The sequence below is a fragment of the Aegilops tauschii genome, chromosome 7 (genome assembly GCF_002575655.3).
Source record: "Aegilops tauschii subsp. strangulata cultivar AL8/78 chromosome 7, Aet v6.0, whole genome shotgun sequence".
In the NCBI taxonomy this organism is placed as follows: Eukaryota; Viridiplantae; Streptophyta; class Magnoliopsida; order Poales; family Poaceae; genus Aegilops; species Aegilops tauschii.
The window spans coordinates 454,861,068-454,879,757 of record NC_053041.3 but is presented as its reverse complement, the minus strand read 5'-3'; the positions used below and the strand labels follow the sequence as shown (position 1 = coordinate 454,879,757).

General features: G+C 46.4%; 1 protein-coding gene across 1 annotated transcript; it reads left to right on the top strand.

The window, feature by feature from the left end:
• The first annotated feature begins 15,345 nt into the window (after positions 1-15,345).
• Positions 15,346-17,645, top strand: LOC109777288 (cytochrome P450 93G2). The gene is made up of 2 exons (XM_020335937.3): positions 15,346-16,631; positions 16,717-17,645. Exons 1-2 carry the CDS (start codon positions 15,711-15,713, stop codon positions 17,338-17,340), a joined length of 1,545 nt encoding a protein of 514 aa, XP_020191526.1. The 5' UTR covers positions 15,346-15,710; the 3' UTR covers positions 17,341-17,645.
• Positions 17,646-18,690: the final 1,045 nt, after the last annotated feature.

Genomic DNA, 18,690 nt, shown 5'->3' with positions numbered 1-18,690 from the left:
GAAGGACGAGGTGACGATGCGCGTCGGGAATGGTTCCAAGGTCGATGTGATCGCCGTCGGCACGCTACCTCTACATTTACCTACGGGATTAGTTTTAAACCTCAATAATTGTTATTTAGTGCAAGCTTTGAGCATGAACATTGTATCAGGATCTCGTTTAATTCGAGATGGCTACTCATTTAAATCCGAGAATAATGGTTGTTCTATTTATATGAGAGATATGTTTTATGGTCATGCCCCGCTGGTCAATGGTTTATTCTTAATGAATCTCGAACGTGATGTTACACATATTCATAGTGTGAATACCAAAAGATGTAAAGTTGATAACGATAGTCCCACATACTTGTGGCACTGCCGCCTTGGTCACATTGGTGTCAAGCGCATGAAGAAGTTCCATGCAGATGGACTTTTAGAGTCTCTCGATTATGAATCATTTGACACATGCGAACCATGCCTCATGGGCAAAATGACCAAGACTCCGTTCTCCGGAACAATGGAGCGAGCAACCAACTTATTGGAAATCATACATACCGATGTGTGCGGTCCAATGAGTGTTGAGGCTCGCGGTGGCTATCGTTATGTTCTCACTCTCACTGATGACCTAAGTAGATATGGGTATGTCTACCTAATGAAACACAAGTCTGAAACCTTTGAAAAGTTCAAGGAATTTCAGAGTGAGGTTGAGAATCAACGTGACAGGAAAATAAAGTTATTACGATCTGATCGTGGGGGAGAATATTTAAGTCACGAATTTGGTACGCACTTAAGGAAATGTGGAATCGTTTCACAACTCACGCCGCCTGGAACACCTCAGCGAAATGGTGTGTCCGAACATCGTAATCGCACTCTATTGGATATGGTGCGATCTATGATGTCTCTTACCGATCTACCGCTCTCATTTTGGGGCTATGCTTTAGAGACTGCCGCATTCACTTTAAATAGGGCTCCGTCGAAATCCGTTGAGACGACACCGTATGACTTATGGTTTGGGAAGAAACCTAAGCTGTCGTTTCTAAAAGTTTGGGGATGCGATGCTTATGTCAAGAAACTTCAACCTGAAAAGCTCGAACCCAAGTCGGAGAAATGCGTCTTCATAGGATACCCCAAGGAAACTATTGGGTATACCTTCTACCTCAGATCCGAAGGCAAGATCTTCGTTGCCAAGAACGGGTCCTTTCTGGAGAAAGAGTTTCTCTCGAAAGAATTGAGTGGGAGGAAAGTGGAACGTGATGAGGTGATAGTCACCCCTTCCGAACTGGAAAGTAGCGCAGCGCGGGAAGATGTTCCTGTGGTGCCTACACCGATTGGGGAGGAAGTTAATGATGATGATCATGAAGCTTCGGATCAAGTTACTGCTGAACTTCTTAGGTCCACAAGGACACATTCCGCACCAGAGTGGTACGGCAACCCTGTCCTGGAAATCATGTTGTTAGACAACGGTGAACCTTCGAACTATGAAGAAGCGATGGCGGGCCCGGATTCCAACAAATGGCTTGAAGCCATGCAATCCGAGATAGGATCCATGTATGAAAACGAAGTATGGACTTTGACTGACTTGCCCGATGATCGGCGAGCCATAGAAAATAAATGGACCTTTAAGAAGGAGACAGACGCGGATGGTAACGTGACCATCTATAACGCTCGACTTGTCGCTAAGGGTTATCGACAAGTTCAAGGGGTTGACTACGATGAGACTTTCTCACCCGTAGCGAAGCTGAAGTCCGTCCGAATCATGTTAGCAATTGCTGCATTCTATGATTATGAGATATGGCAAGTGGACGTCAAAACGGCATTCCTTAACGGCTTTCTTAAGGAAGAGTTGTATATGATGCAGCCGGAAGGTTTTGTCGATCCTAAGAATGCTAACAAGGTATGCAAGCTCCAGCGCTCCATCTATGGGCTGGTGCAAGCATGTCGGAGTTGGAACATTCGATTTGATGAGATGATCAAAGCGTTTGGATTTACACAGACTTATGGAGAAGCCTATGTTTACAAGAAAGTGAGTGGGAGCTCTGTAGCATTTCTCTTATTGTATGTGGATGACATACTATTGATGGGAAATGATATAGAATTCTTGGAAAGTATAAAGGCCTACTTGAATAAGTGTTTTTCTATGAAGGACCTTGGAGAAGCTGCTTATATATTAGGCATCAAGATCTATAGAGATAGATCAAGACGCCTCATTGGTCTTTCACAGAGTACGTACCTTGACAAGATATTGAAGAAGTTCAATATGGATCATTCCAAGAAGGGGTTCTTGCCTGTATTGCAAGGTGTGCAATTGAGCACGGCTCAATGCCCGACCACGGTAGAAGATAGAGAAAAGATGAGTGTCATCCCCTATGCCTCGGCCATAGGGTCTATTATGTATGCCATGCTGTGTACCAGACCTGATGTAAACCTTGCCGTAAGTTTGGTAGGAAGGTACCAAAGTAATCCCGGCATGGAACACTGGACAGCGGTCAAGAATATCCTGAAGTACCTGAAGAGGACTAAGGATATGTTTCTCGTATATGGAGGTGACGAAGAGCTCGTCGTAAAGGGTTACGTCGACGCTAGGTTCGACACAGATCTGGATGACTCGAAGTCACAAACCAGATACATGTATATTTTGAATGGAGGGGCAGTAAGCTGGTGCAGTTGCAAGCAAAGCGTCGTGGCGGGATCTACATGTGAAGCGGAGTACATGGCGGCCTCAGAGGCAGCACAAGAAGCAATCTGGATGAAGGAGTTCATTACCGACCTAGGGGTGATTCCCAATGCGTCGGGCCCGATAACTCTCTTCTGTGACAACACTGGAGCTATTACCCTTGCCAAGGAGCCCAGGTTTCACAGGAAGACCAGGCATATCAAGCGTCGCTTCAACTCCATTCGTGAAAGTGTTCAAAATGGAGACATAGATATTTGTAAAGTACATACGGACCTGAATGTAGCAGATCCGTTGACTAAACCTCTCCCTAGAGCAAAACATGATCAACACCAGAACTCTATGGGTGTTCGATTCATCACAATGTAACTAGATTATTGACTCTAGTGCAAGTGGGAGACTGTTGGAAATATGCCCTAGAGGCAATAATAAAATGGTTATCATTATATTTCCTTGTTCATGATAATTGTCTATTGTTCATGCTATAATGTGTTATCCGGAAATCGTAATACATGTGTGAATACATAGACCACAACGTGTCCCTAGTAAGCCTCTAGTTGACTAGCTCGTTGATCAACAGATAGTCATGGTTTCCTGACTATGGACATTGGATGTCATTGATAACGGGATCACATCATTAGGAGAATGATGTGATGGACAAGACCCAATCCTAAGCATAGCACAAAGATCGTGTAGTTCATTTGCTAGAGCTTTTCCAATGTCAAGTATCATTTCCTTAGACCATGAGATCGTGCAACTCCCGGATGCCGTAGGAGTGCTTTGGGTGTGCCAAATGTCACAACGTAACTGGGTGACTATAAAGGTGCACTACGGGTATCTCCGAAAGTGTCTGTTGGGTTGGCATGGATCGAGACTGGGATTTGTCACTCCGTATGACGGAGAGGTATCTCTGGGCCCACTCGGTAATGCATCATCATAATGAGTTCAATGTGACTAAGGAGTTAGCCACGGGATCATGCATTACGGTACGAGTAAAGTGACTTGCCGGTAACGAGATTGAACAAGGTATTGGGATACCGACGATCGAATCTCGGGCAAGTAACGTACCGATTGACAAAGGGAATTGTATACGGGATTGATTGAATCCTCGACATCGTGGTTCATCCGATGAGATCATCGTGGAACATGTGGGAGCCAACATGGGTATCCAGATCCCGCTGTTGGTTATTGACCGGAGAGCCGTCTCGGTCATGTCTGCGTGTCTCCCGAACCCGTAGGGTCTACACACTTAAGGTTCGGTGACGCTAGGGTTGTAGAGATATTAGTATGCGGAAACCCGAAAGTTGTTCGGAGTCCCGGATGAGATCCCATACATCACGAGTAGTTCCGGAATGGTCCGGAGGTGAAGAATTATATATAGGAAGTCCAGTTTCGGCCACCGGGAAAGTTTCGGGGGTTATCGGTATTGTACCGGGACCACCGGAAGGGTCCCGGGGGTCCACTGGGTGGGGCCACCTATCCCGGAGGTCCCCATGGGCTGAAGTGGGAGGGGAACCAGCCCCTGGTGGGCTGTTGCGCCCCCCATGGGCCTCCCCCTGCGCCTAGGGTTGGAAACCCTGGGGGTGGGGGGCGCCCCACCTGACTTGGGGGGGAAGTTTCCCCCCCTTGGCCGCCGCCCCCCCATGTAGATGGGATCCCAGGGCCGGCGCCCCCCCAGGGGGCCTATATAAAGGGGGGGGAGGGAGGGGAGCAGTACCCTAGCCCCTGGCACCTCCCTCTCCCTCCCGTGACACCTCTCTCTCCCGCTTGCGCTTGGCGAAGCCCTGCCGGGATCCCCGCTACTTCCACCACCACGCCGTCGTGCTGCTGGATCTCCATCAACCTCTCCTTTCCCCTTGCTGGATCAAGAAGGAGGAGACGTCGCTGCTCCGTATGTGTGTTGAACGCGGAGGTGCCGTCCGTTCGGCGCTCGGTCATCGGTGATTTGGATCACGACGAGTACGACTCCATCAACCCCGTTCACTTGAACGCTTCCGCTCGCGATCTACAAGGGTATGTAGATGCACTCCTTCCTTCTCGTTGCTAGTAAACTCCATAGATGGATCTTGGTGATGCGTAGAAAATTTTAAAATTCTGCTACGATCCCCAACACTTTGAGCTTGCTAACTCTCAATCCCTCCAATGATTCTGGCTAGTTCTTGAGGGAAAAGAGAGAGGAGATCTTGATCCACGTTTCCACCAATCACTTTCTCCTCTAAGTGAGGGGAACCCCTTGGATCTAGATCTTGGAGTTCTTCGTGTTCTTCTTTCGTTCTTCCTCTCATTTTCCTCCCTAGCATTAGTTGCTTTGGTGGGATTTGGGAGAGAAGGACTTGGGCACTCCGTGTGCCCTTGCCATTGCATTTGGTGCATCGGTTTGAGTTCTCCACGGTGATACGTGGAAGTGAAGTTTGAGAAGCTTATTACTCTTGGGTGTTTGGGCACCCTAGAGCTTGTTCCTCTTGGGTGCCTTGGCGCCCTAGACGGTTGGTGGTGTTCGGAGCTCAATCATTGTGGTGTAAAGCTCCGGGCAAGCGTCGGGGTCTCCAATTAGGTTGTGGAGATCGCCCCGAGCAATTTGACGGGTTCCGGTGACCGCCCCCAAGGGTTGCCAAAGTGTACGGGTTCGGTGACCGCCCCCAAGGGTTGCCATTTGTACGGGTTCGGTGACCTCCCTCAAGGGTCCCTTAGTGGAATCATGGCATCTTGCATTGTGCGAGGGCGTGAGGAGATTACGGTGGCCCTAGTGGATTCTTGGGGAGCATTGTGCCTCCACACCGCTCCAAACGGAGATTAGCATCCGCAAGGGTGTGAACTTCGGGATACATCATCGTCTCCGCGTGCCTCGGTAATCTCTTACCCGAGCCCTTTACTTATGCACTTTACTTTGTGATAGCCTTATTGTTTCTTGTCATATATCTTGCTATCACCTAGTAGTTTATCTTGCTTAGCATAAGTTGTTGGTGCACATAGGTGAGCCTTGTTGTTGTAGGTTTTGTGCTTGACAAATTAACCGCTAGGTTTATTCCGCATTTGTTCAAGCCTAAACCGTAATTATTTTAAAGCGCCTATTCACCCCCCCCCTCTAGGCGACATCCACGATCTTTCAAAAAGAATGCTTATAATGATGAATTGGTTGTGCAATACGAAAGGCCAAAGGAGGAACCTATACCTCCTAAAGTTGATCTTGGGGACTTTTATCCCATTAAATTTAGCCCTTTTGATTACTTTTGCTTGCCTCAAAGAAAACTTGCTGCTGAACGTAGAGAATACGAAATGAGTTTTAATGATCTATCCTATTATTATGGCAATACCTAGATTTATCCTTGCTTTTATGCCTAGCGAGGGGCGTTAAACGATAGCGCTTGTTGGGAGGCAACCCAATTTTATTTTTAGTTTTTTGCTTTTTGCTTCTGTTTAGGAATAAATCTTTGATCTAGCCTCTGGTTAGATGTGTTTTTATGTTTTAATTAGTGTTTGTGCCAAGTTAAACCTATAGGATCTTCTTGGATGATAGTTATTTGATCTTGCTGAAAATTGCAGAAACTTTCTGTTCATGAAAATAATTGTTAAAAATCACCAGAACGTGATAAAATATTGATTCCAATTGCTGCTGATCAATAAAAAAAATTGTCTAGGTCGTCCTATTTTGGCTGAATTTTTGGAGTTCCAGAAGTTTGCGTTAGTTACAGATTACTACGGATTGTTCTATTTTTGACAGATTCTGTTTTTCATGTGTTGTTTGCTTATTTTGATGAATCTTTGGCTAATAAAATAGTTTATAAACCATAGAGAAGTTGGATTACAGTAGGTTTAACACCAATATAAATAAATAATGAGTTCATTACAGTACCTTGAAGTGGTGTTTTGTTTTCTTTCGCTAACGGAGCTCACGAGATTTTCTGTTAAGTTTTGTGTTGTGAAGTTTTCAAGTTTTGGGTAAAAGATTTGATGGATTATGGAACAAGGAGTGGCAAGAGCCTAAGCTTGGGGATGCCCAAGGCACCTCAAGATAATCTAAGGACACCAAAAAGCCAAAGCTTGGGGATGCCCCGGAAGGCATCCCCTCTTTCGTCTACTTCCATCGGTAACTTTACTTGGAGCTATATTTTTATTCACCACATGATATGTGTTTTGCTTGGAGCGTCTTGTATTATTTGAGTATTTGCTTTTTAGTTTAACACAATCATCTTTGCTGGACACACCTTTTGAGAGAGACACACATGATTCGGAAATTATTAGAATACTCCATGTGCTTCACTTATATCTTTTGAGCTATATAGTTTTTGCTCTAGTGCTTCACTTATATCTTTTAAAGCACGGTGGTGGTTTTGTTTTATAGAAACTATTATTCTCTCATACTTCACTTATATTATTTTGAGAGTATTAAACAGCATGGTAATTTGCTTAAATAATCCTAATATGCTAGGTATTCAAGACTAGTAAAAAACTTTCTTATGAGTGTGCTGAATACTAAGAGAAGTTTGATGCTTGATGATTGTTTTGAGATATGGAGGTAGTGATATTAAAGTTGTGCTAGTTGAGTAGTTGTGAATTTGAGAAATACTTGTGTTGAAGTTTGCAAGTCCCGTAGCATGCACGTATGGTAAACGTTATGTAACAAATTTGAAACATGAGGTGTTCTTTGATTGTCCTCCTTATGAGTGGCGGTCGGGGACGAGCGATGGTCTTTTCCTACCAATCTATCCCCCTAGGAGCATGCGCGTAGTGCTTGGTTTTTTATGACTTGTAGATTTTTGCAATAAGTATGTGAGTTCTTTATGACTAATGTTGAGTCCATGGATTATACACACTCTTAACCTTCCATCATTGCTAGCCTCTTCGGTACCGTGCATTGCCCTTTCTCACATTGAGAGTTGGTGCAAACTTCGCCGGTGCATCCAAACCCCGTGATATGATACGCTCTTTCACACATAAACCTCCTTATATCTTCCTCAAAACAGCCACCATACCTACCTATTATGGCATTTCCATAGCCATTCCGAGATATATTGCCATGCAACTTTCCACTGTTCCGTTTATTATGACACGCACATCATTGTCATATTGCTTTGCATGATCATGTAGTTGACATCGTATTTGTCGCAAAGCCACCGTTCATAATTTTTCATACATGTCACTCTTGATTCATTGTTATCCCGGTATACCGCCGGAGGCATTCATATAGAGTCATACTTTGTTCTATTATCGAGTTGTAATCATTGAGTTGTAAATAAATAGAAGTGTGATGATCATCATTCATAGAGCATTGTCCCAATAAAAAAAGAGAAAGGCCAAATAAAAAAAGGAAGGCCCAAAAAAAGAAAATAAAAAGGGACAATGCTACTATCCTTTTTTTCCACACTTGTGCTTCAAAGTAGCACCATGATCTTCATGATAGAAAGTCTCTTGTTTTGTCACTTCCATATACCAGTGGGAATTTTTCATTATAGAACTTGGCTTGTATATTCCAACAATGGGCTTCCTCAAATGCCCTAGGTCTTCGTGAGCAAGCAAGTTGGATGCACACCCCCTTAGTTTCTTTTGTTGAGCTTTCATGCATTTATAGCTCTAGTGCATCCGTTGCATGGCAATCCCTACTCCTTGCATTAACATCAATCGATGGGCATCTCCATAGCTCATTGATTAGCCTTGTTGATGTGAGACTTTCTCTTTTTTTGTCTTCTCCACATAACCCCCATCATTATATTCTATTCCACCCATAGTGCTATATCCATGGCTCACGCTCATGTATTGCGTGAAGGTTGAAAAAAGCTTGAGATCACTAAAGTATGAAACAATTGCTTGGCTTGTCATCGGGGTTGTGCATGATGAGAGCATTCTTGTGTGACGGAAATGGAGCATGACTAAACTATATGATTTTGTAGGGATGAACTTTCTTTGGCCATGTTATTTTGAGAGGACATAATTGCTTAGTTAGTATGCTTGAAGTATTATTACTTTTATGTCAATATTAAACCTTTATCTTGAATCTTTCGGATCTGAATATTCATACCACAATCAAGAGAATTACATTGAAATTATGCCAAGTAGCATTCCACATCAAAAAATTCTGTTTTTATCATTACCTACTCGAGGACGAGCAGGAATTAAGCTTGGGGATGCTTGATACGTCTCCAACGTATCTATAATTTTTTATTGTTCCATGCTATATTATATTCTGTTTTGGACATTAATGGGCTTTATTACACACTTTTATATTATTTTTGGGACTAACCTATTAACCGGAGGCCCAACCTAGAATTGTTGTTTTTTGCCTATTTCAGAGTTTCGCAAAAAAAGAATATCAAACGGAGTCCAAACAGAATGAAACCTCCGGGAACGTGATTTTCAGAACGAACGTGATTCAGAGGACTTGGACCCTACGTCAAGACATCAACCAGGAGGGCACGAGGTAGGGGGCGCGCCTACCCCCCTGGGCGCGCCCTCCACCCTCGTGGGCCCCACGTTGCTCCACCGACGTACTTCTTCCTCCTATATATACCTACGTACCCCCAAACTACCAGATACGGAGCCAAAAACCTAATTCCACCGCCGCAACCTTCTGTACCCGTGAGATCCCATCTTGGGGCCTTTTCCGGAGCTCCGCCGGAGGGGGCATCGATCACGGAGGGCTTCTACATCAACACCATAGCCTCTCCGATGATGTGTGAGTAGTTTACCTCAGACCTTCGGGTCCATAGTTATTAGCTAGATGGCTTCTTCTCTCTTTTTGGATCTCAATACAATGTTCTCCCCCTCTCTTGTGGAGATCTATTCGATGTAATCTTCTTTTGCGGTGTGTTTGTTGAGACCGATGAATTGTGGGTTTATGATCAAGTTTATCTATGAACAATATTTGAATCTTCTCTGAATTCTTTTATGTATGATTGGTTATCTTTGCAAGTCTCTTCGAATTATCAGTTTGGTTTGGCCTACTAGATTGATCTTTATTGCAATGGGAGAAGTGCTTAGCTTTGGGTTCAATCTTGCGGTGTCCTTTCCCAGTGACAGTAGGGGTAGCAAGGCACGTATTGTATTGTTGCCATCGAGGATAACAAGATGGGGTTTATATCATATTGCATGAGTTTATCCCTCTACATCATGTCATCTTGCTTAAAGCGTTACTCTGTTCTTATGAACTTAATACTCTAGATGCATGCTGGATAGCGGTCGATGTGTGGAGTAATAGTAGTAGATGCAGGCAGGAGTCGGTCTACTTGTCTCGGACGTGATGCCTATATACATGATCATACCTAGATATTCTCATAACTATGCTCAATTCTGTCAATTGCTCAACAGTAATTTGTTCACCCACCGTAATACTTATGCTCTCGAGAGAAGCCTCTAGTGAAACCTATGGCCCCCGGATCTATTTTCTATCATATTAATCTTCCAACACTTAGTTATTTTTATTGCCTTTTATTTTACTTTGCATCTTTATCATAAAAATACCAAAAATACTATCTTATCATATCTATCAGATCTCACTCTCGTAAGTGACCGTGAAGGGATTGACAACCCCTTTATTGCGTTGGTTGTGAGGATTTATTTGTTTGTGTAGGTGCGAGGGACTCGTGCGTGGCCTCCTACTGGATTGATACCTTGGTTCTCAAAAACTGAGGGAAATACTTACGCTACTTTACTGCATCACCCTTTCCTCTTCAAGGGAAAACCAACGCAGTGCTCAAGAGGTAGCAATCGTCACCTCGTCCTTAGCCAATCTTCACTTAATCCATAGTCCCTGTTTCGAGTTGTAGATATTAGCAACAGAACCAGTATCAAATACCCAGGTACTACTGCGAGCATTAGTAAGGTACACATCAATAACATGTATATCACATATACCTTTGTTCACCTTGCCATCCTTCTTATCCGCCAAATACTTGGGGCAGTTCCGCTTCCAGTGACCAGTCCCTTTGCAGTAGAAGCACTCAGTCTCAGGCTTAGGTCCAGACTTGAGCTTCTTCACTTGAGCAGCAACTTGCTTGCCGTTCTTCTTGAAGTTCCCCTTCTTCCCTTTACCCTTTTTCTTGAAACTGGTGGTCTTTTGACCATCAACACTTGATGCTCCTTCTTGATTTCTACCCCCGCAGCTTAGCATTGCGAAGAGCTCGGGAATTGTCTTATCCATCCCTTACATGTTATAGTTCATCACGAAGCTCTTGTAACTTGGTTGCAGTGATTGAAGAATTCTGTCAATGACACTATCATCCGGAACATTAACTCCCAGTTGAATCAAGTGATTGTTATACCCAGACATTTTGAGTATATGCTCACTGACAGAACTATTCTCCTCCATCTTGCAGCTGTAGAACTTATTGGAGACTTCATATCTCTCAATCCGGGCATTTGCTTGAAATATTAACTTCAACTCCTGGAACATCTCATATGCTCCATGACGTTCAAAACGTCATTGAAGTCCCGGTTCTAAGCCGTAAAGCATGGCACACTGAACTATTGAGTAATCATCAGCTTTGCTCTGCCAGACGTTCATAACATCTGGCGTTGCTCCTGTAGCAGGTTTGGCACCTAGCGGTGCTTCCAGGACGTAATTCTTCTGTGCAGCAATGAGGATAATCCTCAAGTTAGGGACCCAGTCTGTGTAGTTGCTACCATCATCTTTCAACTTAGCTTTCTCTAGGAACACATTAAAATTCAACGGAACAACAGCACGGGCCATCTATCTACAACAACATAGACATGAAAAATACTATCAGGTACTAAGTTTATGATAAATTAATGTTCAATTAATCAAATTACTTAAGAACTGCCACTTAGATAGACATTCCTCTAATCATCTAAGTGATCATGTGATCCATATCAACTAAACCATGTCTGATCATCACGTGAGATGGAGTAGTTTTCAATAGTGAACATCACTATGTTGATCATATCTACTATATGATTCACGCTCGACCTTTCGGTCTTAGTGTTCCGAGGCCATATCTGCATATGCTAGGCTCATCAAGTTTAACCCGAGTATTCTGCATGTGCAAAACTGGCTTGCACCTGTTGTATGTGAACGTAGAGCTTATCACACCCAATCATCACGTGGTGTCTCGGCACGACGAACTTTCGCAACAGTGCATACTCAGGGAGAACACTTGTACCTTGAAATTTAGTGATAGATCATCTTATAATGCTACCGTCGATCTAAGCAAAATAAGATGCATAAAGGATAAACATCACATGCAATCAATATAAGTGATATGATATGGCCATCGTCATCTTGTAACTTTGATCTCCATCTCCAAAGCACCATCATGATCACCATCATCACTGGCGCGACACCTTGATCTCCATCGTAGCATCGTTGTCGTCTCGCCAACTATTGCTTCTACGACTATCGCTACCGCTTAGTGATAAAGTAAAGCAATTACATGGCAATTGCATTTCATACAATAAAGCGACAACCATATGGCTCCTGCCAGTTGCCGATAACTCTGTTACAAAACATGATCATCTCATACAATAAAATTTAGCATCATGTCTTGACCATATCACATGACAACATGCCCTGCAAAAACAAGTTAGACGTCCTCTACTTTGTTGTTGCAAGTTTTACGTGGCTGCTACGGGTTGAGCAAGAACCGTTCTTACCTACGCATGAAAACCACAACGATATTTCGTCAAGTATGTGCTGTTTTAACCTTCAACAAGGACCGGGCGTAGCCACACTCGATTCAACTAAAGTTGGAGAAACTGACACCCGCCAGTCACCTGTGTGCGAAGCACGTCGGTAGAACCAGTCTCGCGTAAGTGTACGCGTAATGTCGGTCCGGGCTACTTCATCCAACAATACCGTCGAATCAAAGTATCACATGCTCGTAAGCAGTATGACTAGTATCGCCCACAACTCACTTGTGTTCTACTCATGCATACAACATCTACGCATAAACCTGGCTCGGATGCCACTGTTGGGGAACGTAGTAATTTCAAAAAAAATCCTACGCACACGCAAGATCATGGTGATGCATAGCAACGAGAGGGGAGAGTGTTGTTCACGTACCCTCGTAGACCAAAAGCGGAAGCGTTATGACAACGCAGTTGATGTAGTCGTACGTCTTCACGATCGACCGATCCTAGTACCAAACGTACAACATCTCCGCGATCTGCACACGTTCAGCTCGGTGGCGTCCCATGAACTCACGATCCAGTAGAGCTTTGAGGGAGAGCTCCGTCAGCACGACGGCGTGATGACGGTGATGATGAGGTTACCGGCGCAGGGCTTCACCTAAGCACTACGACGATATGACCGAGGTGGATTATGGTGGAGGGGGGCACCGCACACGGCTAAGAGATCAATGATCAACTTGTGTGTCTATGGGTTGCCCCCCTCCCCCGTATATAAAGGAGAGGAGGAGGGGAGGGCCGGCCCACTACTATGGCGCGCCATGGGGAGTCCTACTCCCACCGGGAGTAGGATTCCCCCCTTCCATGTAGTAGGAGTAGGAGAGAAGGAAGGGGAGGAGAGGGTGAAGGAAAGAGGGGGGCCGGCCCCACCCAATTCGGATTGGGCTAGGGGGCGCGCCCTCCACCTTTTCCCTTCCTCTCCTCTATTCCACTAAGGCCCAATAAGGCCCATATACTCCCCGGGGGGTTCCGGTAACCTCCCGGTACTCCGGTAAATGCCCGATATCACCCGGAACCATTCCGATGTCCAAATATAGGCTTCCAATATATCGATCTTTATGTGTCGACCATTTCGAGACTCCTCTTCATGTCCGTGATAATATCCGGGACTCCGAACTACCTTCGGTACATCAAAATACATAAACTCATAATACCGATCGTCACCGAACGTTAAGCGTGCGGACCCTACGGGTTCGAGAACTATGTAGACATGACCGAGACTCATCTCCGGTCAATAACCAATAGCGGAACCTGGATGCTCATATTGGTGCCTACATATTCTACGAAGATCTTTACCGGTCAAACCGCACAACAACATACGTTGTTCCCTTTGTCATCGGTACGTTACTTGCCCGAGATTCGATCGTCGGTATCTCAATACCTAGTTTAATCTCGTTACCGGCAAGTCTCTTTACTCGTTCCGTAATGCATCATCCTGCAACTAACTCATTAGTTGCATTGCTTGCAAGGCTTATAGTGATGTGCATTACCGAGAGGGCCCAGAGATACCTCTTAGACAATCGGAGTGACAAATCCTAATCTCGATCTATGCCAACTCAACAAGTACCATCGGAGACACCTGTAGAGCACCTTTATAATCACCCAGTTAGGTTCTGACGTTTGGTAGCACACAAAGTGTTCCTCCGGTATTCGAGAGTTGCATAATCTCATAGTCATAGGAACATGTATAAGTCATGAAGAAAGCAATAGCAATATACTAAACGATCAAGTGCTAAGCTAACGGAATGGGTCAAGTCAATCACATCATTCTCTAATGATGTGATCCCGTCAATCAAATGACAACTCATGTCTATGGTTAGGAAATTGAACCATCTTTGATTCAACGAGCTAGTCAAGTAGAGGCATACTAGTGACACTCTATTTGTCTATGTATTCACACATGTACTAAGTTTCCGGTAAATACAATTCTAGCATGAATAATAAACATTTATCATGATATAAGAAAATATAAATAACAACTTTATTATTGCCTCTAGGGCATATTTCCTTCAGGATTGTGCATGCAGACGATGACACGCCTTGACCGACGTCCATGGGTGTTCATCCATCACGCCTTTGACCGCCTAGTCTTTGCTATCTCTCGGATCTCCTCAGCACAGAGAAAAGGAGGCTGGTCGAGAGCTCGCCGGAGCACGGCTGCACGCGTGGAGGTGGTGGGGAGGAAGAGCGCGACGAGGGAGATGCTTCGTTCCCGCCGTTGTGGTCCTCACTCGTCGTGGTGCTTGTGCGGGAGGAAGGGGATAAACCGGGGCTATTTTCATCCAGAATCGATTGTGGCTGCTAATACGCACTACAATATGGAATATGCCAAGAAAACTTATGCGCACTACAATCTGGAATGGAGGGAGTAGCAAATATGTTCTAGTTGTTCTCTTTTACCGCCCATAGGTTTTTGTATCAAATCTTTCTTGAACTGTTTATGAGTTACTCGATGCCAAAAAAAATTGATGCATTTGAACAAACTCATAAACATGGTCGGATTATGATTTGGAAGTTTGATAGGATCAATTATATTATCAAATTCAAGAGCCGAGGCAACACCCTCACTTTCATCCTTGACGAACATATTGTGCATGATCACATAACATGTCATCACCTCTCACAAGGTCTCCGGATCCCATAATTTAGCAGGTAAAAAAAATGTAAAACGGGTCTAGAGAACTACAAATACCCTCTCGGCATTCTTTTTAGCTGCTTCTTGTTTTTGGGCAAGATGAGACTTTTTTGACCAGCTGGTTTAGAGGTGATCGGTATATACCGTCAACCATGGTCATTGACGGTATAGCTGCAAATAGGAGCTTTTCAAATGTAATAATACCTGTGCTTCCTCCAAATCGACGCCTGCGCGGGCGGCCCAAATTTGAGCCGGCTGACCGGCGCCTAGCGCTTTCTGGCTGCGATATCCACGCCGCCACCTTGGTAAGCCTGCTGAATCGTTCAACGACATGTCTTAATGAGCGAGTGAATCCAGGCCGTTGAATTCGGAAAATGATCTGACCGTGCATGGTACCAAACCCGTCCCGGGGCAACGTGGACCGCTTGTCGCTTCACGATTTTTCTCTCCACTCTTCTTTCTCTTCTCTCTATTCCAGCAGAGAAGACTGGTTCTGTTTGCATGTACGCGTGCGACGTCCGATGCATGATAGCGACGACTGGTCGCCTATGCATCGCTGCGCTTAGTTACCTCGGGAGGGGAAGAAAAATCAAAAGAATCAGCTTCAGCCACGTCCGATCGTACGTCCGTCGGTCGGCGTGGTTGGTAAGACGGGCGGTGCGGATTTGCAGCGGGCACGGAATGGATCATAATATATGACAGATATAGACTTTTTTTTTTGCGATTGACAGATATAGACATTATAAGGAGACACGACACACCACACCACAACTGCAAAGCCAGTTAAGCATCATGGACCAACTCGGAGTCGGAGTAGTCTCGGACAGTGTAGCGCCATGGCTTGTGGCCTCGCTCCTCGCCGCCGTCGCCTTCTTCCTCCTCACGCTGGTCAGACATGGCGGCAAGCAGGGTCGCCTCCCCCCGAGCCCCATGGCACTTCCGTTCATCGGCCACCTCCACCTCATCCGCCCGCCTCCCCACCGCGCCTTCGACCGCATCATTAACCGCTACGGCCCGCTCGTGTACCTCCGCCTTGGCCCCTCCACCCACTGCGTCGTCATCGGCTCTGCCGACGTCGCCCGCGACGTCCTCAAGTTCGAGGGCAGCATCCCGGAGCGCCCGCTCACGGCGGTCACGCGGCACCTCGCCTACGACTCGGCCGGCTTCGCCTTCGCGCCCTACGGCCCGCACTGGCGCTTCATGAAGCGCCTCTGCATGTCGGAGCTGCTCGGCCCGCGCACCATCGAGCAGCTGCGCCCCGTCCGCGCCGCCGAGCTCGCGGGCGTCATGCGCGCGGCGGCGGAGGCGGCCGCCAAGGGCGAGACCGTGGACATGAGCAGGCAGCTCATCCGCATGTCCAACAACGCCATCATGAGGATGGTGGCGAGCGCGCTGCCCGGCGACATGGCCGACACGGCTCGGGACTGCGCCAAGAAGGTGGCGGAGCTGGTGGGCGCGTTCAACTTGGAGGACTACGTGGCGCTGTGCCGCGGCTGGGACCTGCAGGGGCTCGACCGGAAGACGCGCGACGTGCGCGACAGGTTCGACGCGCTGCTCGAATCCATGATCAGGACCAAGGAGAAGGAGCGGCGTGAGGAAGCAGACGAGACCAAGACCAAGGCCAAGGACTTGCTTGACATTCTCATGGACGCGGCGGCCGACCCGGCCGCCGAGGTCAAGCTCACCCGGGACAACATCAAGGCGTTCATCATCGTGAGTGCTCCACTCTGTTCTCATGGATTAAATTGACTTGAGTGCAGTCTCTGATAGTGGTTACTAACAATCTACAATGAAACAGGACATCTTCACTGCCGGGTCGGACACGACAGCCACCACCGTGGAGTGGATGCTGGCAGATCTGCTCAACCACCCGGACTGCCTGCAGAAGCTGCGGGCGGAGCTGGATGCCGTGGTGGGCAGGTCCCGGGTGGTGGGCGAGCCGGACGTGGCCCAGATGCCATACCTGCAGGCGGTGCTCAAGGAGACCCTGCGGCTGCGGCCGCCGGCGGTGTTCGCGCAGCGGGAGGCGATCGAGCCCATACACGTCCGTGGGTACACCATCCCTGTCAAGACGTCGGTCTTCTTCAACATCTTCTCCATCGGGCGCGACGCGGCGTACTGGGAGGAGCCGCTCGAGTTCCGGCCGGAGCGGTTCATGCCCGGCGGCGCCGGCGAGGCCGTGGACCCCAAGGGGCAGCACATGCAGCTCATGCCGTTCGGGAGCGGGCGGCGCGCCTGCCCCGGCATGGGGCTGGCCATGCAGGCCGTGCCGGCGTTCCTGGCCGCGCTGGTGCAGTGTTTCGACTGGGAGGTGCCAAATCCGCCGCTGGACATGGAGGAGGAGGCGGGGCTGGTCACCGCGAGGAAGCAGCCGCTCGTGCTCCTGCCCACGCAGCGCCTCCATCCACTGCCCCTTCCTTAAATGCTTCCATGCATCCGTCCATGGACCCTGGGTCCTAGATCCCGATTGTATCACGTACTCCTTCCACAAATGCTTCGGTGCATCAACACGAAAGCAATTCTACCAATGCATGGCATGGTTGCTTTGAGATTCATGCTACCTACCCATTTTTTTAAGGTTTTTTCGTCTTGTTTGTGTCCTAAGAGGATCTGCAACAGCAGAAAAATGCCCTTTGATTCTCGGATGTATATACACTCTGTATGGTCTTTTCCTTAATAATTCAGAAAATATAAATAAAATTCTGAAACACTTTTTGTGGAATAAAATTGACTTTCTTTTGCACTAGTATATAAATTTTTTACGAAGAAAAAAATTGTTGATTTCAAGACAATTTTTTTGCTACCTACTCCCTCCGGTCCAAAATAAGTGTCTCTGATTTTTTTTGACAGGAAATAAGTGTCTCTAATTTACTACAACAGGAATACAAGTTAATGTTGACTCGTATTTGGCCTCAAATTTTTCTTTTTCCGGAAGTCAACAGTTACTTTTTGCATATAGGGTGTATATACACTCACAAACCAAACGTCTATATCCTCCATCAACAACCCTATATAGCCCCGCAAAAAAACCCTATATAGAGCAGCTATCAGAAAACATATTTTGCATCAGTCATGCCAAACAATGAGCTCTAGCAGCTACCCCGAACTTATATTTTTGTGGTCCTGTCTTTGGGCTGCTCAAAAAACCAGCCCCAAGTGATGTAAATTTACATCACACACGCGACTGCCCAAATGCAAAAACGGCAGCGCGACGCACCAATCGTCAGCTGAAACTTCACACATGCAGTCGCCCTGCCTCTGCTCCGGCGCTTCCACCACCGCCATGAATGCCATGGAACACACCTTCAGTGCTATTGTGACCACCGCACCTCGGACGGTGGTTCCCGCCGCCGCAGCTGCCTCGAAGTCGAAGGCCGCCGTTCGCCGCATCGTCTTTGCAGACCCACGAGCCACTACTCGCAACAGAAGGTGCTGCGATGGGCCACCTGCACTGCCATTGCACCCGCCGTTGCGCTGAAGACGAATGCCCCATTTAAGCCACGTGGTGGCTAATACGTCCATTCTGCATCATGTTTTCCTACAGCTATTTATATTGTTTTCAACTTATATTTCAGTTTTAGATGCAATTCTAATGCCCTTTCTCTCTTAATTTGCAAGTTTAATCACAAGAGCGAGATTGCCGGCAGCTGCAATTATGACTTGAAAAAACCTACAACGGAGATAGCTATCATCCAGAGCTCAAAATGACCTGAAAATTTATGGAGCTACGCTGCGGTAACCATCACGCCACCTTGCCTGATCTGTCAACTTA

Bases quoted from the DNA above. Each gene is read 5' to 3' on its own strand.
- LOC109777288 (XM_020335937.3), top strand. From the start codon at position 15,711: ATGGACCAACTCGGAGTCGGAGTAGTCTCGGACAGTGTAGCGCCATGG. The intron at 16,632-16,716 runs GTGAGTGCTCCA...ACAATGAAACAG, and splicing joins ACATCAAGGCGTTCATCATC to GACATCTTCACTGCCGGGTC.